General features: G+C 41.2%; 1 protein-coding gene across 5 annotated transcripts in view; it reads left to right on the top strand.

Annotated features, from left to right (window-relative positions):
• Positions 1-22,839, top strand: part of VLN1 (villin-like 1) — a 58,151-nt gene that overhangs the window by 16,418 nt on the left and 18,894 nt on the right. For all 5 annotated transcript variants that reach the window (XM_088967367.1, XM_088967368.1, XM_088967369.1 and 2 more), the window contains exons 9-11: positions 3,232-3,300; positions 3,399-3,536; positions 5,408-5,536. In XM_088967367.1, the coding sequence (XP_088823493.1) occupies positions 3,232-3,300; positions 3,399-3,536; positions 5,408-5,536 (336 nt within the window). The remainder of the gene's footprint in view (positions 1-3,231; positions 3,301-3,398; positions 3,537-5,407; positions 5,537-22,839) is intronic.

Consider the following 22,839-nt stretch of genomic DNA (forward strand, 5'->3'; position numbering starts at 1 on the left):
ATTGGGAATATGTTTAGAGGTGGAATTGGTAATTGGTCATTTCCTATGTAAGAGCTTTGGGCCTCCACGAATACCGTGTTAATTGTGTCTTAGGTAAGAGTTGTGAACCACCATGGGTACCATCTAAGCAGTTGAAGACTTGTCTTGCCATGGATAAGAGCCTTAAGTGTTTCTGTGAATGCAATCAAGCTGATAGGATCCTTATTGGTTAGGGATGCAACTTGGGTCAGGTTAGGTTGAGATTTTGTTAAATTTTAAATGGGCCCAAGCATGGACCTGAGCCCAATGTAATTGAAATTCTTCAAATCAGGCAACCTGCCTTGCACTCCCGGTTGGTATGGTGTAAGAGTTGGTTGTTGCCATGCTAGAATCTTTTTTTATTAGTAACTGAAAAATTTTATTAACTATGAAGAAATTAATGTTTTCCACTCTTCTCTCCTTTTTCTCTCATCTCTTACCTTATTCAGATCAATATTTTCCAAATAACAAGATGTGATTTGGGTTGTTTGGAGGGTTATAAGATGTGATTTGAATCCTAGGGTAGAGCACTCATAAAAGAAATCCTGGGATACAGCTGGAAGAGCTGTTGAACAGAAGATCTTGGTCAAACCTGCAAAGAGAAATGGGAAAGAAGAAAGAAAAGAGTTAATAGAGTTTTACATTGGAGAAGGGAAGAATTGCTCTACTAAAACATACTTTCAATTCATTTGGTTTAAATATCAAGTTACTGTTAACCCAAATCACAGAATTGCCACTAACAAACTTCATCCCACAGAAAACATCATAACTTCTGCTCTACTTATTTCTATGTCTTTGAGACTTTAAATGTAACTTAAAGGTTAACATGACTCTAAGGCTGAACCCTTTTCGTGGTAAGTATAATTACCAAATTACCCCTAAATTTAGAAAAAAAAAACTTAGAAAATCAGAAATGTTCAAAAGAAATCTAAAAATACTCCTAGGCTGATTCTAGGACCATGTGATGCCCACACCAGGATGGAATCAATAGAAGGTAAAATTCCAGGTGAAATAACTCAACCCTTTTTAAATTGCATCCACTTACAAGAAGTTTTCACCACTGTGAAATTCTTCTATGTTGTTTTTTTCATTTCTATTCTTTTCTTTTCTGTTGATACACATGTAGCAGTTGATATTATGATGAGACAAATATTAGAATTTGGAAGCACCCCCGACCAATGTGCTTGTTTCTATATATACACAGACATAGAAAAAGAAAAATTTGTGGGTTATTTGTATGTTAGTTTGTTTGCATGTATCTAATTCTAGTTTCTAGTGAGGATTTAGACATATGAGTAGTTTCTACTTTGTACCTTGCATATAATACATGAAGCCTTTTTACAGTTCCGAGTAGTTGTCTTTAATACTTGTACTAAAACTTGTTGTAGAGTTGTGTGATGCTATATAAAACATGTTCTCAAGTTGTAAGTTATAACCAGTGCTACCAGTGGGTTTTCATATCACAAGCCAACAATATCTGCAGTTTTATCAGTTTCCAGCTCACTTCTATCAAAACATGGGTGCAACATTTACATCCTCCAGCCTCTTTGTGCACCATTCAGAGCTCTATAGAGATTTGTAGTACTGATGTTGATACTGGAAACCACTGTTTGGAACTATAAAATCTGTGCTAATGTATTAGGATTTTAAAAAGTTTTTACTGAAGGAGCAATTATTGTAATTAGGATCAAAATATACCGTATTTTGGTCATCTAAGAGTGCATTTATTTATTTTTTATGTCATTTTCTAATTTAAATAATGCATAGTATGTATTGTAAGATTTTTGGAATGTGATTCACATACCATCTTATTGAACGAGTGGCATGTCCATAGTTTTGGGCACTAAGATTTAAACTTGCAACTCCTAAATGGGCAAAATTTTGCAGCTCACATGCCTACTCCTTCCTTTTCATCCTTGGTCATGTATGGAGGGATGACATGATTCAGTTCAAATTGTATCAGGAAGGCCCCGATATGGCCCGATAGGCAAAAAACCCTGTACAAGAAATGTAGACAAGGAAACCAAATAATCTTCCCAAAAACCTTGCAAAGCCACTATCCCTTGACTGTTTACAAAAAAGATTTCCAAAGAAAAAAAAAGAACCAAGATTTCTTTCTTTATAGTATCTATGAATACTCGGCCACGTAAGTATTTTTCCAACTACTTTTTGAAGCACTGTATCAGCAGAACAAAGTCGATTGCAGAAGATTCTTCCATTTCTTTCTTGCCAAATTACCCGGAACAATGGTGTTGGAAACCCAGAATTATACTTCAAGCAACTTTCTCTTTCCGAGTCAAACCCTCCTGGTACCAGCCATCTATAAAATCCTTCACTGTTTCTAGACAACAACATCTTGCCCCAAACAAAGCAAAGACTCTGTTTCTAATTGAAGTAGAAAAAGTACAATGAATAAGAAGATGATCTGTTGATTCCAAAGGTCCTTCAGAAAAACACAGCTTGTGTCTGTTAAGGCCATGCCTCTTCTAGACAGGCTATTTCTTGTTAGAATTTTGTTCAGATAGTCTTTCCAGACCAAGAAAGCCACCTTAGATGGCACATTTTTGCACCAGATCCTATTAACAGGAACCTCTTGCCCCCCCAAACCACTTTGTGCTTTTCTTTTCCACCTTGCGCTTTTAAAACACTGAGTTATACCATTAGTACCTGGTGTATTATAAGAGAAGAAGCTGAATGCTTAATAGTTTAACTTTTCTTTTTATGAAATCCAGAATTTAATTCAGGTGCATGGGTACTCAACTTAAACTTTATGAATACTTATCATTTTCATGGAGTGTATATATATATATAGTACTATTTTAGAAAATCTAATGTAAATGAAAAGGGGCCATGACTCAATTCTGGTCCCTTCTATTGGGAGTTTTAGGATAGGTGGACTGGGTACAAACCTAACTTCTGGCATTTTAGCACAAAGTGACCACTCTCAGTCTCAGACTCAAACTCATGTTCTCATTGCATGTAAACCTGATATTTTACCACTGTATCAAGCAACAAAAAGGAAATTACAATTCTAACCTAAATAATAACCAAATATTTTGCTTCCCACTTAGCTTTCTGTTGATTTATGTAGCATCACTTAATGTAACCTTATAATGGATTTTTTCTGGTTCAACTATAGTCTTCAGGATTCTCCTTCCTAATGAGTCAATCAGATAACTATCTACTCTTTTAACTGTTCAAACTCAATTTTAGGCTCAAGTAATTGGAGATAAGGAGCCAATTCAATTTTATGCGATTTTCCAGGCACTGATTGTCTTGAAGGTGTGTCTCAAACCCTATGCCACAAGCTTCTTTCTTTTATATGATCATACAGAATGTGTTCTGAGATGACTTGTGTTTTGTTTTGTCATTTCATGTAGGGTGGGATCAGTGCACGATATAAGAGGTTCATACAAGAAAAAGGAATTACAGATGAAACTTATGATAAAAAAAGGACGGTTCTTTTCCGTGTTCAAGGATTGGGTCCTAATAACATGCAAGCTGTCCAAGTTGATATTGTAAGTTTGAATAGAGGGATATGCAAGATTGTACATCTTAAATGCAAACAATAAAAGCATTTTTGGTTTATCATCTTTTTTTCTCTAATCTTAAATGCAAACAATATTCCTGGGCAGCATTCTTGAACAAGAATCAGAGTCAGCCAGGGTGATCATTCTTAGCCTGGCTGTGAAGCACAGCAATTTACCTATGTATGTATGTATGTATTATATGCATACATAATACATATATTTTTATTAAATATAAGAATATAGCATATATGTTCGTAGGCCCATATAGAGCAAGGTCCAGACTAGGCCATGAGCACCTCTAGAGTCAACACCTTTTCTTGAATCAAGGCATCGGAGTTAACCCCACCAAGGTGGTTCTCAATCTCAAGTGTCAAACCTAAATTATATAGAATCAGCACCATATAAAACAAAAGCCAAAGGCAAAATCTTTTTCTTTTTCCGAATCTTGCATTGCTTTTTACAAAATTATGGACCTTTTGTGGACTTATTTCCATGATCAAAAGACTTTTTTTTTGATAAATGATCTAAAGTCATTTTAAGATCCAAAGTATCTTATTTATGTATTCTAGAGGCTTCTAGAGACAAGCATGCCCTGTAAATGGAAGATTTCAAGATAAAAAATTTCCCAAAAATGATTTCTTGATTCATTACAACTTTTTTAATCAGTAATAGAAAAGATTTTATTAATAGAACAGCAGAAGCAAATTATACAAAGAACTTCCCAAAAGGAGGTGTGAGATGCAGCCTCCTAAAAAGCACCAAATTACAATTGAGCCGAGAAAAGATGATCACTATGCATCCTTTGTTTAGCTAAACGGTCATCTATCCCATTAGCCAACCTTCTTTCCCACTGATTCATTACAACTTTGGCATGACTTCTAAAGTAAAATCACTTCTCAAGCCATGGAAAGCATCTTGGTTTAAGGCAGTCCGTCTTGTGTCCTCTTATGGTCTACCATATACAATTAGAAAAGGTCTTGATGGACAACCAATCTACCTATCCCTTAAGGCCATCGAGCCTCCTAGCCAAACCAGGATTATCACTACAGTAAATCCAATATTGAAGAATCTAGAAGAGAATATTCTAAATTGATGGGGTGATGATATTTGTGTTTTTTGTTTTACTTTATTGGGTTGCTTGACTATAGCAAGTAGGTTATAGTTTCTTCTTTCATTTTGAAGTTGGTGAAGAATTAATTTTGTTTTGAGTAATAATAATCATCAGCTAAGCCTTGTCCCAACTATAAGGTATTGGCTACATAGTCCTGTTCCGCCATTCCATTCTGTTAAATGCCATGTCCATTGTTAAACTATGGGCCCTTAATTCATTTCTCACTTCTGCAACCCATGTCCTTTTAGGTCTGCTCCCAGCTCTTCTAGCCCCTTTAACATGTAACTGATCACCTCTTACTGGAACTGTAGATGGTCTTCGCTGCACGTGACCAAACAATTTTAGTCTACTTTCCCTTGTTTTTCACCTACTGGAGCTACTCCTTGCTTCCCTGAAAAAAGTTCATTTTTGATCCTTTTCTTTCTAGTTTTCCTACTCATCCATTTTCACATTGCATTCTCTCCCTCCACACATCCGTTTCAACATTTAAACATTTGTGTGGGAGAAAAGTTTTCCCATACATATGTATGTATGTATGTAATTCTACTGTGCTTTTAAAAATTGTACTACACTTCCTGAACTGCAGACCTTTTTAGATAATAATATCTACAACTACAAGAAAGAAGTGTCCACATATTGCTTTCCAGGGCTTATTAAAAATGGCAGGGTGAATGGGTGGGAGGAGTGCATAAATACTTATTTCATTTGTCCTATGTTGATTTTGAAAATTATAGGTCTTCATTTTCAGGTCTCAAGTTCACTCAATTCATCCTATTGCTACATCTTGCAAAGTGGAGCATCGGTATTTACCTGGGTTGGGACACTCTCGTCAATTAGTGACCAAAGTCTTCTTGACAGAATGTTGAATTTAATAAATGTATGTAATTATCCCATTTAAACCTTGAACCTAAAGCATGCTCCATCATGTTCATTAATCAGGAATTACGCATTTTCCCTTAAAGGGTATGTGAATGGCATTCCATGTATTGTCTCCTGAAATATTCATACATAGTTCACTTGCTTGGAACAATGGTACAACTACAGTATATCATGTTTTAGTTTTTATTTATTTATTTATTTATTTTTGATAAGCCCCAGGTTTTAGCTTGTTAGTACTTCAAAATAGTTATATAATCATATTTGGCAATAGAAAGATTTTGCTGCATAACTATGGTAATAGAAAAGAATAAGTTGACCATTTGAGTTTTTTGATGGATAAACTTTTATTGATTTGTTGGAAAAATATGTGTACAAGTTGATAAGTAGTTTCACTAGGCTACTAATAGTAGCTCCCTGTTACATTCAACCCCTTCAAGTTGTTCCCCATTACAATTTCTCACTATTTACCCCTAGCCTTGTAGCAAATCATCCATGTCATTTGCTAATCTCTGTATCCAGTTGAATATTGCATTCATCTCCCTTGACAGCCTCCATATCTCCCTTATGTTTTGTCTAAACCACTGTAAACCCGCTTATCATACTTCATCCACCCAATGACAGTCCATGAGTCGCCTTCTACTAGCAAGTTTGTGATGTGTTGGGATCTGCTAAGCCTCAGCCTGTAGTAATGCCTTGAGCTTTGCTTTTGCTGAGTTGTCATGGCCCATAGGGCCTGAGTAAATAGTAATGATAGCACTCACATGATTTCTAATGACTCTCCTCACACGGATGGTCCTGGATTTTTCTAGGCTGCATCCATTAAAGTTGAGTTCTACCCAATTCAAAGGCGGTGGATTCCAACTTCAGGTTACAGGTTGATTACAAGAAAATGAATCAGCAATCTGTCTACATCCTCTAATTTTGTCATCCACTGAAAAATCCTTGAACAAAGTAGCACTGATATGACCCAGAAATTTGACACGCAGTTTACAGACTCACCAGAATCCAAACCAATAGTACATCAACAGGGAACTGATATTCATTCAGAAGAAAAGAAGATCACTTACAGTAGGTCGGTTCTTTGAGAGACCGCCGGCTCTCCCAAGCACTCTCAGAATTCTGTACTCAACAAAAGTCTGACTCCACCCCCCAAAGCCCCTTCTTATACACATCTTACAGCATAACTGCCCTCCATAATAAATGCCCAGCTGGCCAACTTATAAATGCCCCACACTCTTCTTATTCCCAACTGACAAGCTATAAATGCCACTCTTCTTATTCCCAACTGACAAGCCATAAATGCTACAAAACTCTCCTTATTCCCTCCAGCCATAAGTTCCCCCATGTTCAATTATTTCCCCCCTTGGCCGAAAGCTGACCTTTCCCCTTCCTGGCATATGTAAAATTAATTGGGGGCCTATCATTACCCGCCGCCCAAAGTCTAACTTTGTCCTCAAGGTTGAAATGAGGAAATTGGTCACGAAGTAAGTCAAAAGGCTCCCATGAATCTTCAAAATCAGGCAGGTCCTGCCAATGGATAAGCACTTCCAAACCAGTAACTCCAGGCATAGTGGATGGACGCACCCCTCGAACGGCCGCAGGTTCCACCAGCATTTCCATATCAGCTGACAGAGTGGAAGGAATCACAGGAGAAGAGACATGATTGCCAATTGCCTTCTTGAGTTGCGAGACATGAAAAACAGGATGAATCCTTGCCTTTGGAGGAAGTTGAAGTTTATAAGTGACAACACCAATTCTTTCCACAATAGCAAATGGTCCATAAAATCGAGCTTTTCATTGGCTCAGCGAGCTAGAAACTGCTGGCGATAAGGTCACACTCGCACATATACCGAATCTCCAACCTCAAAATTAACATCACGGCGGCTAACATCAGCCGAGTCTTTCATCTTTTGTTGTGCACAGTGTAGATGAGCACGCAGCTCCCTAAGTATAGCATCTCGCTGAAGGAGAACAGCTTCAACATCAGCATTAGCTGTAGAGCCAAGCTCATAGCGGATTAATGGAGGAGGATTGTGCCCATAAACCACCTTGAAAGGTGTCATGCCAGCGGCTGTGTGAAAAGAGGTATTATAGCTGTATTTTGCTCACGATATCCAAGAAGACCAGTGGGAGGGGGAATCAGCCACAAAGCGCCTCAAATAAGTCTCCAAACAGTGATTAACCACCTCCGACTGTCCATCTGTCTGAGGATGGTAAGCTGAACTACAACGCAATTCTGAACCCTGCAGGGTAAAAAGCTCGTGCCAGAAGAAGCTCATAAAGACTTTATCACGATCAGATATAATCGAGCGGGGAATGCCATGTAAACGGACTATGTTGTGCAGGAAGGCCCGAGCAACCGTGAGAGCTGAGAATGGATGACTGAGAGGGATAAAATGGGCATACTTGGAGAGATGATCGACCACCACCATAATTGTGTCAAACCCCTTTGACTTAGGAAGAGCCTCAATAAAGTCCATAGCAATATCCTCCCAGATTTGTTCAGGTACGGGTAAAGGTTGTAAAAGGCCAGCGGGGGACATGGCTTCATATTTACTGTGTTGACACACATCGCAGGCCTGCACAAACTCCTGGACAGAACGCCTGATCCCCCGCCAGAAAAATTCAGCTGCTATTCTCCTGTATGTCTGGCGGATACCCGCGTGACCTCCCACAAATCCCGAATGAACCTCCTTCAGTAAGAAGGGAATAAATGGGGAAGAAGCCGGCATAACCAATTTACCATGATAACGTAGGTGTTCTCCAACTAAAGAATAGGCGGGATAGGACGCCAGATCATGCTGTATGGCATGCTTGATGGGGGCCAGGAAAGGATCAGCATCAACTTGCTCCTTAGGGTCATCAAAATCAAGGAAAATAGGGACTGCAAGAGAGTCTAAGTGCATTTTAGCAAGAACTCTGGATAGGGCGTCAGCCACGGTATTATTGGCACCCGGTTTGTACTGAATCTCAAAGTCATAATTCATAAGCTTAAGAAGCCACTTATGATACTCACCTTCGACAATCCGCTACTCCAACAGATACTTGAGACTACGTTGGTCGGTCCGAACATTAAAGCGTCTTCCAAGAAGATAGGGGCGCCATTTTTTAATGGCAAAGACAATGGCCATTAATTCCCACTCGTAGACAGATTTTGATTGTGCAGACGGGTTAAGCTTGTGGCTATAAAAAGCTATAGGCCGATTATTCTGCATTAATACCGCCTTGAGACCTACACCGGATGCATCCGTCTTGATCAAGAAGGGCTGGGAAAAATCTGGAAGGGCCAACACAGGTACGGTCGTCATAGCCCGTTTCAACTCCTGAAAGGCATTCTTAGCTTCCACATTCCATGAGAAGGCATCCTTTTTAAGCTGTTGTGTCAATGGCCATGCTATTTTACTGTAGTTACGCACAAAACGACGATAATAGCCTGTAAGTCCCATAAAACCGCGAAGAGCTTTAAGTGAAGATGGTTGAGGCCAGTCAACCATGGCCTGGATTTTAGAAGGATCGACAGAAACACCAGCCGCGCTAATAATATGACCCAGGTACTCAATGCTGAGTTGGTAAAGAGACGGTGGGCGTGCAATACAGAGAAGACTTGTCAAAGGTGATCCAAATGGGCAACTTTGGAAGCACTATAAACCAGACTATCATCAAAAAATACCAGCATAAAGCGACGGAGGAAATCATGGAATACCGTATTCATTAATGACTGGAAGGTCGAGGGCGCATTGGTGGGACCGAAGGGCATGACAAGGAATTCGTAATGGCCCTCGTGGGTGCGAAATGCAGTCTTGGGAATGTCCTCACTGCGGACCCGAACCTGGTGGTAGCTTGATTTAAGATCAATTTTGTTGAAAATAGAAGCACCATGGAGCTCATCGAGAAGTTCTTCGATAACCAGAATGGGGAATTTATCCGGAACCGTAGCACAGTTAAGGGCTCTATAATCCACACAAAAACACCAACTTCCGTATTTCTTCTTGACTAAAAGGACCAGGCTCGAGTAGGGGCTATTACTTGGCTGAATAATACCCACAACCAGCATTTCAGAGACAAGGCGTTCAATTTCATCTTTCTGGAATTGAGGATATCTGTAAGGACGAACAGAGATAGGAGAAGTGCCCTCCCGCAAGACAATAGCATGTTCCGTAGCCCGTGTAGGGGGTAAGCCCGTAGGCATGTCAAAAACATCTTTGAACTCATCTAGTAAAGCGGAGATTGGCGGGGATGTAGGCAAGATAGAGTTCAACGGAGAATCCACTATCTGCAATTGTTTTATTTCTAACAAAACCCCTTGTCCCTCATGTTGTAAGTTACGCATCATAGCATGCAAAGATACCTGAGAGGAACAGAGAGAAGGGTCGCCCTGCAACTTTACCCGGACACCTCCCAAATTGAGCTTCATAGACATGTTGCCCCAATTCACCACCGAGTCCCCGAGGGATGCTAACCAAGGAAAACCAAGAAAGGCATCCGTAGAACCCAACTTTAAGGGAAAGAAATCAGCAATGACATCCAATTCGGTAAGTTGAGGCAAACCTGACGGTAGACTCCGAAAGTTCTCACCTCATCACCATTTCCTATCTGAACTCCAAATTCGTGTGTAGGGGAGCGGGGTAATTTCAATTCTTCCACTAAAGTTTCGGAGATAAAGTTGTGGGATGCACCCGAGTCTACCAATATGACCACCTTATGTGACAAAATGCGTCCACGCAACTTAAGTGAATTTGCCGCACACAACCCAACAAGAGACGAAACACAAAGTGCGGCTGATTCTGGAGCCGGAGCAATTTCAGTGTCCCTGGGAGTGCAGTCCCAATTAGACGCATCAAAAGCAATTTCCTCCACATCATCTTGAACCCATAAAACCTGGAGTGATTTCTGAGCACAACGATGTCCCGGGCTGTATTTCTCGTCGCAACGGAAGCATAGACCCTTCACACGTTTCTGCGGCATCTCTTTGTCAGTCATCTTTTTGAAAGCAGGAGGTGGGGCCTTAATAATAGGGGCTGATGAAGGAGGAGGGATTGCGGCACGTGCAGGTCTGGTGACAACAGAAGTAGTCACTTGCGAAACCCGTGAGTTAAAGTGGGTTCCAGGGAGGGACACTGCGGACCCCCGAGGAAATGAACTTGATTGATAGGCCCATAAGGCCTGATTCTTTTCCTCAATTTTCTGGGCTGCAACCATTTTTCTAATCAGCCCAACGGGTTCCATCTGTCAGAGTTCAGCCTTGATATCTGGGCGCAACCCATTCACAAAGGCTGCTTCAAGGACTGATTCTGGTAGGTCACGTAAGGGGGCAGAAAGCACCTCGAAATGGCGACAATATTCCTTGACAGTAGTGGATTGACGTAATGATAGAAGCTGCTCCTGCAAGTTTCCCTCTTGAGTTGATTGGAAACGTTCCAGGAGTTCCTTGAATTCTGCCCAACTACGAAAAGGTCGCCTACCATCCTCCCAATAATACCAAGCCAGTGCATCACCCTCTAAACAGACCACTGCCGCCCACAGACGTTCCGCCGGAAGCAAGCCATTAATCTCAATATGGCGCTCTGTGCGAAAAAGCCAGCCATTCGGATTTTCCCCATAAAAAATGAGCAACTCCAACTTCCGAGGAAGTGGATCAGAAGTATGTTTCGGCACTGACATTGAAGAAGACGTCGGGAAAGCTGCACTCTTCCCTTTGTCAGCCGCATGACTCGATGTGAGTAAAGGAGGAGCAATGTCAGTTGCAGACAAAGGAGCTGAATAGGCCTGTTGCTGAAGCAACAAATCAAATCGTCCCACCAGATCTTGAACACCTCCTTCCAGAGATTGTACCGAGTTCTCTAGGGACGAGATCTTCGAAAGTCCAACAGCTACCTTATCTGGATTGAGTCGCTGAAACTCATTGCGTAAGCCATCCATCTCCAAACGAAATCCAGAATGCAGAGAAGACAGGCGTTCTTCGAAACCCTCCACCTGCGATGCCACTTCCTTAGCTGTCACCATGGCCGAGGAAAGACGTGCTCTGATACCACTGATATGACCCAGAAATTTGACACGCGGTTCACAGACTCACAGCAGAATCCAAACCACTAGTACATCAACAGGGAACTGATATTCATTAAGAAGAAAAGAAGATCACTTACAGTAGGTCGGTTCTTCGAGAGACCGCCGGCTCTCCCAAGCATTCTCAGAATTCTGTACTCAACAAAATTCTGTCTCCTCCATCCCCCAAAGCCCCTTCTTATACACATCTTACAGCATAACTGCCCTCCATAATAAATGCCCAGCTGGCCTACTTATAAATGCCCCACACTCTTCTTATTCCCAATTGACAAGCTATAAATGCTACAAAACTCTCCTTATTCCCTCCAGCCATAAGTTCCCCCATGTTCAATTATTTCCCCCCTTGGCCGAAAACTGACCTTTCCCCTTCCTGGCACATGTAAAATTAATTGGGGGCCTATCACAGCATTCAGCCAATTTGTCACCTTGACCAAAATATTCTCTTTCTCTTGATTGATTTTCCTCTCTGAAAATTCTTGAGTTCCTTTCTTCCCAATTCATCCAGTGTATAGCCACCCTAATACATCTCCACATCATTTTGTCTCTCTTCCTTGGGTTAAAAATGTCTTTGTTTAAAGATGCTTTGCATGTTCCTCGGAGTTGACCAACAACCAAAAAGATCAAAAACACTCTCTGGAATACTAGATGCACAGGGGTAGGAGATTAGCAAGTGGAAAGTAGCTTCATCACTTGCCATGCATAGAGAACAAACACTAGGGGCTGAGCACCAATTAGGTCTCCTCTTTTGAGTTTATCACGTTTTCTAATCTTGACTTATCTGATCGATTGCAACATCTGATCACACAAGCCTTTATATTGCAATACTAATGTTATACATGGCGATATTACAATTTCTAATACTTGGAACATAGGTTTGTCAACCAATAGAAAACAGTATAATAAACCAGGAAGAAAATAGGAAGAAGAAAGAGAAAAAGCACCAAGATTTAAGGTGGTTCAGATCAATTGCCTACATCAATGAGAAGAGTGGGCAAAATATCCACTATGAGAGTAAGAGATGCATGGCTGGCCTCTCTACAGTCTCACAATAAAATGTTCACTCTCACTCAACCCTAACCCCACACAACAAATAGCTTAAATAAGCAAAAAGCCCAATTATATTAAAATTAGACATAGACTGTGCTGAAATAGTTTGTTTTATTTCTTGTTTATTATTTTCTGTCTTGTTAGGGTCCGTTTGGTCGGTTTAAAGTCTTTTTTATTTGCTGTTATTGTATTTTATTTACAGCAGGGGCACAAGGGTCTTTTTCCCTTTTATTTTAGTCGCCCTATAAATGTTAATAGAATCTGGCACCACCAGAATTATTCCATTGTCGCCAATCTCTCTTCTTCTCTTCTACCTTCTCCTTCCTCTCTTCCCTTCTCTTTCTTATTTCTAGTCGACTTTACTGTCAAGATGGTATCATAGCCAGGTTACTGATTGTGAGAGCAGATTGAACAAGTTTTTTTTTTTTTTCTATTTTGACTTGCTGAATCTGGGCGGAACAGAGAACTGAATCTGGGCTGAACAAAACTGGTCTATGACAGGTACAGTCCTTTTTTTTCTCTTTTACCTTTCTTGGTCGTGTACCAAGAGAAAAATCAAATGAATCTGGGCTGCTGAATGTTGTCAGACCTCTGTGAGGTTTATACCTCTTTTTTATGGACTGTGTGATCCTGTACCTATGAAAAGGTGACTGTAGGTCACGGATGACCTGTTATCTCCAGTTTTTGGTATGATTACAAGTGTTTAAGGATCTCTCCTGATGGTTAATGTTCTTAGACATTCTGGAAGGTTGGTAGGTTGGGACTGTTAACCCGTACAGGTCTGAAATCAGTCTGATCTTGCCCCCTTTTTTTCTGGAAATTGGTGCTGTTTTGTGCTCAGTTTGAGTCCAAACCAAAGTGTGTGTGTGGACTGCTTACTTGTGTGGAGCTAAGTTTTTTTTGGTATAAGGAGGGATCCTAAGTTGAGTGTTGAGACTGAAATTATTTTTTGACCATGTCCTCTGAGAATTCTGCTACTTCGGGGGTTTTAGGAAGTCAAAATGGAGTGAGTGGGGGAATGGATATGAGTTTTCCCATGGCTGTAATTCCCTTTGATGGACTAAACTGCCTTGAATGGTCTAGGGGAATAAAAATCTAGATCACTTCTAGGGGGAAAATAAGATATATTAATGGGAAAGTAAAGGAACCTAAGAATGGAAGTGCTGAATATGATAGGTGGAACCAAGAAAATGGTATGGTGATGTCATGGCTCTTGGTTTCCATGCTACCACAAATAAGAAAAACATTCATGTGGGATGAAACAGTTCGTGAAATATGGGAACAAGCAAAAAAAACTATTTATTCAAAGCAAAGGCACTATGCTAAGATATACCAACTGCAAGTTGAATCCTCTACTTGAAAGCAGGGGGAGAGGAGTCTCTCAGTGTACTACTCAGATCTGACATCAATCTGGAAAGAATTGGATCACTATCAAAATGTGAATTGGAAATGTGATGAAGATGCAAAGGCATACAAGTCACTTGTCTCTCAGCAACGGGTATTTTCTTCTTTTTTTGGGGTTGAACCCTTCATACGAGTCTATTAGAGTATAAATCTTGGGGGGTAAAGACTTGCCATCAATTCAGGAGGTTTATGCCTTAGAAGAGAGTGGATGACAAGAGTAAACTTTGGTGCACTCACTGTCAGAAGACAAGACACACCAGAGATACATGGTGGGACCTCCATGGGAAACCTAGATGGGCACAGGAACTGGGTAAGAAGTCAACAACTGATCAAGGTAAGAAACCAATCTAGCAGAATTAGAAAAAGTACAACTCAGCTAATATGGCAATTCAAGAGACTAGTCCCATGATAATTGAGGAAAGGCACCCTAGTTCTGACCCTAAGGAAGAGATTATCAACTCCTTTTATGACCATTTGGAGTTATATGGTAGGACTCTTTGCCAGATGGATTCTGGTCCTACTCCTACCTCCTTTGCGTCTACATCAAGTAACACTACCACTGCTTTTCATGTGTCATCTCATACATCTGATTCCCCTTGGATAATTGACTTTGGAGCCTCAAACCACATGACTAGTAAGTCAAATTTATTCCAGGCATATAACCTCCTCTTTGGGAGAGATAAGGTGTGACTGGTTCATAGTTCATTCTCCACCATAGCCGGCCAAGGAACCATATCTCTCCCACTTGGCCTTACCCTCTCCTAAATTACCTATAAATTTGCTCTCCATTAGCAGTATTACTCACTCATTGAATTGTTCATTGACTTTCTTTTCGTCTTCATGTGTGTTTTAGGATTTGGCCTTGGGGAAGATGATTGGTAGAGGAAGCATGGTGGATGGTCTCTATGTGTTGGGGAATAAAGCTGGTCTTGTGGTTACAGAGTCCTTGAGTTCGTCCAATGAGAGTTGTTGGAATAATGTTAGAATAACTTAGTTGCAGTTGTTAGGGCATGTTTGTCTAATTAAAGTGTTTTTTTATTTCATTTTTTATTTCTGTTATGTCTGTTATTGTACTCAGGGGCACAAGGGTCTTTTCCCTTGTTATTTCTATCGCCCTATATATATTAAATAAACACTGGCGCCGCCAGTACTGTTGCATTGCAAACTCTCTCTTTTCTCTTCTCTTCTCTTCACTTCTCTTCTCTTCTCTCCTCTTCCACCTATCTCTGGCCGACTACACTGCCAAGATGGTATCAGAGCAGGAATACTGATTAAAAGAGAGCAGACCGATCAACCCTACTGTCAAGAGAAGATCGATCAACCCTACTGATTAGTGGAACAGGCTAGCAGAAAGGAAATCTGATTCTGGACTACAGAATAGCTACGCTGGTACAGTTCTTCCTCTATTTTTCTCCTCTTTACTCTCCTTGATCATGGGCCGAGTGAAAACCCTATGAATCTGGGGCGGCTGAATGCTATCGAACCTGTGTAACCTTAGTTGTCTTGGATGGTGTGATCCTGTTGATGTGTTAAGACAACTGTAGGTCAATGCTGACCTGTCTTCTCAATGGTTTGAGTTGACTATAAGCAAGAAGGATCTCTCCTGCTGATTAGTGACTGTTAGCCATTCTAGAATTCTGATAGGCAGGTCTGAAACTGCCGATTATTACCTCAGTTTTGTCCAGAATTTGGTACGGTTTGTGCACAATCTGGTTGGTAAACCCTAGTGTGTGGGTGTGAACTGAGTGGAGCATTGCTTTGTGGAGTAAGGAGGGGTCCTAAATCCGGTGTGTGGGACTGAGTAATTGCTTGACCATGTCGACTGAGAATTCTGCTACTTCAGAAATCTCAGGGAGCCACAATGGAGTGAGTGGGGGAATGGATATGAGCTTTCCCATGGCTGTCATTCCCTTTGATGATCTGAATTACCTTGAGTGGTCTAGGGGGATAAAACTCTACATCACTGCTAGGGAACGAATAGGATACATCAATGGGAGAGTAAAGGAACCGAAGCATGGAAGTGCTGAGCATGATAGGTGGGACCAAGAGAATAGTATGGTGATGTCTTGGCTCTTGGTTTCAATGCTGCCACAAGTAAGGAAGACCTTTATGTGGGCTGAAACTGCTTGTGAGATATGGGAACAAGCGAAGTCCACTTATTCAGAACAAAGACACTATGCCAAGATATATCAACTACAAGCAGAATCTTCTACTTGCAAGCAAGGGGAGAGGAGTCTCTCAATGTACTATTCTGATTTGACATCAATATGGAAAGAACTTGATCACTATCAGAATGTGAATTGGAAGTGTGATGAAGATGCAAAAGCCTATAAGTCACTTGTATCACAGCAACGTGTGTTTGCCTTTCTCCTAGGTCTGAATCAGTCATATGAGTCCATCAGGGTACAGATCTTGGGTAGTAAAGACTTGCCATCAGTCCAGGAGGTGTATGCCTTGGTGCAGTCAGAAGAAAGTAGAAGAAGTGTGATGAATGGTGTAGAAGGGGAGTTAGTTGCCCTAGCGGTCTGGGGAAATTCAGATGCAAATTTCGGAGGTGGTTTTAAAAGGGGTGGCACTCAGAAAAAAACAGAAGATAAAAGCAAGCTTTGGTGCACTCACTGCCAGAAGACACGACACACTAAAGATACATGCTGGGATCTCCATGGAAAACCTAAATGGGCACAGGATTTGGGTAAGAAGTCAGCACCGGATCAGGGCAAGAAACCAGACCAGCAGAATCAAAGAAGGTATAACTCAGCTAATCTGGCATCGACATAAACTAGTCCTTCCGTAACTCAGGAGAGACATCCCGGTTCTGACCCTAAGGAAGATATTATCAATTCCTTCCGTGAACATTTGGAATTGTATGGTAGGACTCTCCGCCAGGTGGATTCTGAGCCTACTCCTTCTACCTCATTTGCATCTACATCAGGTAATGCCACAGCCTTCCATGTGTCATCTCATACTACTGATTCACCTTGGATTATTGACTCCGGAGCCTCAAATCACATGACCGGTAAGTCAAATTTGTTCCAGACATATAACCTTCTCTCTGGGAGAGATAAGGTAAGACTGGCTGATGGTTCATTTTCTACCATAGCTGGCCGAGGCACCATATCTCTCCCACTTGGCCTTACTCTACCAAATGTCCTGCATGTTCCGAAATTACCTATTAATTTGTTGTCCATTAGTAGTATTACTCACTCTTTGAACTGCTCAGTCACCTTTTTTCCGTCTTCATGTGTGTTTCAGGATTTGACCTCGGGGAAGACGATTGGTAGAGGAAGCATGGTGGATAGTCTCTACGTGTTGGAGAATAATGCTGGTCTAGTGGCGACTGAGTCCACAAGTTCGACGAGTGAGAGTCAGGCCTATTTATGGCATAGTCGTTTAGGTCATCTTTCTTTTGAGTCGTTAAAAGTTATGTTCCCAAAGATTTTTGAGTCCTTGTCAGTGAGTCAATTACAGTGTCAAACTTGTCAATTGAGTAAGCATTGTAGAAGCTCTTTACCTTTAAGAAATAAAAGATCTGAATTTCCATTTCATATTGTTTATTCTGATGTTTGGGGCCCTGTTACTCTACCTACTGCGGCTGGCTATAAGTATTTTGTTACGTTGATTGATGATTATTCTCGATACACTTGGGTTTATCCTATGCGATCTCGAGATGAAGTGCCACAATTTGTGAAAGATTTCCAACGCATGGTGTTCACTCAGTTCCAAACGGAAATTCATATTTTCCAGTCGGACAATGCAAAGGAATATTTCCATAGTGATCTCACGAAGTTCTTTGCTTTGAGTGGGTCACTTCAGCGAAGCTCTTGTGCCAGGACACCCCAACAAAATGGTGTGGCTGAACGAAAAAATCGTCATCTACTCGAAGTTGCTCGTGGCTTGCTGATTCATATGAATGTGCCGAAACAGTTCTGGATGGATGCAGTATTGTGTGCGACATATATCATCAATCGCATGCCCTCTCGGCTACCAGAGTATAAGGCCCCACATCAGCTCCTGTTCCCTACAGCCCCGCTGTCCACCATTCCGATGCGTGTCTTTGGGTGCCATTGTTTTGTCCACAACCTATCACCTACTCGTGGTAAACTTGACCCTCGGGCTATTCCTTGTGTTTTTCTTGGTTACCCCTCATCTCAAAAGGGGTATCGTTGCTATGATCCCATTGCCCGTAAGTACTATGTTTCCATTGATGTCTCATTCTTTGAGAGTCAACCATTCTTCTCGGTTTCTCCTCAGGGGGAGAGTAGGGTTGAGGAGAAACAGGCGACGACTCAGATTCAACTACCTCCTTTACCCGATCCTCCTCTGTTCCGGGTTTTCCATCGTCGTCATAAGAGCCAGCAGAGTTCAAGAGTCGTGGAGCTGGACACTATGCAACCAACATCATCGGATTCACCCGAGGCAAATCTGTCTCATCAGCCAGGTACACTTGCTCCCATTGCTCCTTTAAATGTTGATTCACATGTCCCCAGTGACCTTAATATTCCTATTGCTAAGAGAAAGGGTGTTAGATCTTGTACCACTAATCATCCTATCTCTAACTTTGTGTCCTATGAGCATGTTTCACCCTCATACCGTGCCTTGCTCTCCTCTGTGGACAGTGTTCCCATCCCTAAGACCGTGGCAGAAGCTTTGTCAAAACCTGAATGGACAGATGCAATGCAGGAAGAAATTGATGCCTTACATAAAAATGGTACGTGGGAGTTGGTAGATCTTCCTGAGGGGAAGGAACCAGTGGGTGTTCACAGTGAAACACAAAGCTGATGGAACTATTGAAAGGTACAAGGCTAGACTGGTAGCAAGAGGCTTCACATAGGTATATGGAGTGGACTATGTAGAGACTTTTGCCCCTGTAGCGAAGATGAACTCCATCCGGATTCTCCTTTCCTTGGCAGCAAATCTTGACTGGGATCTTCACCAATTGGACATCAAGAATGCCTTCTTGAATGGTGACTTGGAAGAGGAGGTGTACATGACCCAACCCCCAGGGTTCTGTGCCAGAGGCAGTGAACAAAAGGTGTGCAGGTTAAAAAAGTCCCTATATGGATTGAAATAATCACCTCGGGCTTGGTTTAGTAAGTTCCACGTAGCAGTCCAACAAATGGGATTCAAACGATGCCAATCAGATCATACCTTGTTTGTAAAAAGAGGTGAAGGTAAAATTGCAGCTCTTATTGTGTATGTGGATGACATAGTGATCACAGGAGATTGGGAGGCTGAAATCTAGAGACTAAAAAAATTCTTAGCCACTAAATTTGAGGTGAAGGATCTAGGCTCCTTACGATACTTCCTTGGAATTGAAGTTGCACGCTCTCACAAGGGCATCTTTATTTCCCAACAGAAGTATGTACTAGATCTACTAGAAGATACAGGCAAGTTGGGGGTAAAACCATCTGATTCACCTATTGAACCTAATCACCATCTGGGAGACAGTCAGGGAGAGTTTTTGAAAGATGTAAAGATGTTCCAGAGACTTGTGGGGAGACTTCTGTATTTGTCTATGACCAGGCCTGATATTGCTTATGCAGTGGGTGTCCTTAGTCAATTCATGCATAGCCCGATGACAACTCACTTTGAAGCTGCAGAGAGGATCTTGAGATATCTCAAGAAGTTTCCTGGGGCTGGTTTGTTGTTCCAGAAACACAGTCACTTAAAAGTGGAAGTATATACTGATGCAGATTGGGCAGGAACAGTCAATGACCGAAAGTCCACCAGTGGTTATTGTGCCTTTGTAGGAGGAAACCTTGTCACATGGAGAAGCAAAAAACAAAGTGTGGTGGCTAGATCCAGTGCTGAAGCAGAATATAGAGCGATGGCTCATGGGGTTGCGGAAATCATGTGGATAAGAAATATGTTAGGTAAACTGGGTTTTGTGGTAAACAATCCTACTTCACTCTACTGTGACAATAAAGCAGCCATCAATATTGCTGCTAATCCAGTTCTGCATGATAGGACGAAACACATTGAAGTGGACAAACATTTTATCAAAGAGAAACTTGAAAGTGGAGAAGTGTGCACACCATATGTCAACTCGGAAGAGCAACTTGCAGATATCTTCACCAAAGGTCTTCATCATGTGCGGCACAAAGATTTGTGTGACAAGTTGGGCATGATTGACATCTATGCTCCAACTTGAGGGGGAGTGTTGGAATAATGTTAGAATAACTTAGTTGCAGTTGTTAGGGCCTGTTTGTCTAATTAAAGTGTTTTTTTTATTTTGTTTTTTATTTCTGTTATGTCTGTTATTGTACTTAGGGGCACAAGGGTCTTTTCCCTTGTTATTTCTATCGCCCTATATATATTAAATAAACACTGGCGCCGCCAGTACTGTTGCAATGCAAACTCTCTCTTTTCTCTTCTCTTCTCTTCTCTTCTCTTCTCTCCTCTTCCACCTATCTCTGGCCGGCTACACTGCCAAGAAGAGTCAAGCCTACTTATGGCACAGTTGTCTTGGTCATCTTTCTTTTGAGTCATTAAAAGTTATGTTTCTAGAATTATGTAAGTCTTTGTCAGCTAGTAAGTTGCAGTGTCAGACATGTCAATTGAGCAAACATTGTAGAAGTTCTTTTCCTTTAAGAAATAAAAGATCTGAATTTTCATTTCATATTGTCTATTATGATGTTTGGGGCCCTATTACTCTACTTATTGAGGCTAAACATAAGTACTTCATTATTTTGATTGATGACTACTCTAGATATACTTGGGTTTACCCTATGTGATCTAGAGATGAAGTGCCCAAAATTGTGAAAAACTTTCAACGCATGGTTTTCACTCAGTTCCAAATTGAAATTCATATTTTCCAGTCGGACAATGCAAAAGAGTACTTCCATAGTGATCTCACGGAGTTCTTTGCTTCGTGTGAATCTCTTCATTGAAGCTCTTGTGCTAGGACACCCTAGCAAAGCGGTGTTGCTGAAAGGAAAAACTGTCACCTTCTCAAAGTAGCTCGTGGTTTATTACTCCATATGAATGTTCCGAAACACTTTTAGATTGATGTTGTTTTGTGTGCTACATACATCATCAACCGTATGCCATCTCAGTTACTAGAGTATAAGGCCCCACATCAACTTTTGTTTCCTACAGCTTTGTTGTCCCCCATTCCAATGCATGTTTTTCGGTGTCGTTGTTTTGTTCATGACTTGTCCCCTACTCGCGGTAAACTTGATCCTTGTGCTATTCCTTGTATTTTCCTTGGTTACCCTTTATGTCAAAAGGGTTATCATTGCTACGATCCCACCTCTCGCAAGTACTATGTCTCTGTAGATGTATCCTTCTTTGAGAGTCAACCTTTCTTCTCGGTTTCTCCTTAGGGGGAGAGTAGGGTTGAGGAGAAACACACCCAGGCTCAGGCTCGATTACCTCCTCTTCCTAATTCTTCTCCATTTCGTGTCTTTCTTCGCCGCCACAAGAGCCAATAGAGTTCAAGAGTTGTGGAACCTGAATCTATGCAACCAACATTATAGGATTCTCCAGAGGTAGATCTTCCTCATCAGCTAGGTACACTTGTTCCTATTGATATGCCTGAACCTCTTAATGTTGATCCCCCTGCCATTAATGATCTTGATGTTCCTATGGCTAAGAGAAAGGGTGTTAGATCCTGTGCTACTAATCATCCTATCTCTCACTTTGTGTTCTATGACCATATTTCACCTTCTTATTGTGCATTCCTCTCTTCCGTTGGCAGTGTCTCTATTCCTAAGAATGTGGCAGAAGGTTTATCCTAACCTAAATGGACAAATGCAATGAAGGAAGAAATCGATGCATTGCACGGGAGTTAGTGGATCTTCCTGAAGGGAAGGAACTAGTGGGATGCAAGTGGGTGTTCACAGTGAAGCATAAGATTGATGGAATTGTTGAAAGGTACAAGGTTAGATTGGTGGCAAAAAGTTTTACACAGGTATATGGAGTAGACTATGCAAAGACATTTGCTCTAGTAGCCAAGATGAACTCTATCAGGATTCTTCTCTCATTGGCAACAAATCTTGACTAGGAACTTCACCAGTTGGACATAAAAATACTTTTTTGAATGGTAACTTAGAAGAGGAAGTGTACATGACTCAACCTCTAGGTTTTTGTGCCAAAGGCAATGAGTAGAAGGTGTGCAGGTTTAAAAAATCTTTATATGGGTTGAAACAATCACCTCGGGCCTGGTTTAGTAAGTTCCACTTAGCAGTTCACTAGATGGGGTTCAAACAATGACAGTGATCACAGGATACTAGGAGACTAAAATACAGAAACTGAAGAAATTCTTAGCCACTCAATTTGAGGTGAAAGATCTAGGACCCTTACATTATTTCCCTGGAATTAAAGTTGCCAGCTCTCAAAAGGGCATCTTTATTTCCCAACAGAAATATGTACTAGATCTACTAGAAGATACAGACAAGCTAGGGGTGAAACCAATTGACTTACCAATTGAACCTAACCATCAGCTGAGAGACAGTTAGGGGGAGTTCTTGAAAGATGTGAAGAAGTTTCAAAGACTCGTAGGGAGACTCTTATATTTGTCTATGACCAGGCCTGATATTGCTTATGCAGTGGGTGTCCTTAGTCAGTTCATGCACAATCCTAAGACAACTCACTTTGAAGCTGCAGAGAGGATCCTTAGATACCTCAATAAGTTTTCAGGAGTTGGTTTGTTGTTCCAGAAACATGGGCATTTAAAGGTGGAAGTATATATTGATGCTAATTGGGCAGGGGCAGTCGATGACCAAAAGTCTACAGTGGGTATTGTATCTTTGTAGGAGGAAACTTGGTCACCTGGAGAAATAAGAA

Source organism: Nelumbo lutea, chromosome 2 (assembly GCF_056320005.1).
Source record: "Nelumbo lutea isolate HS-2025 chromosome 2, American lotus-T2T, whole genome shotgun sequence".
Taxonomy (NCBI): Eukaryota; Viridiplantae; Streptophyta; class Magnoliopsida; order Proteales; family Nelumbonaceae; genus Nelumbo; species Nelumbo lutea.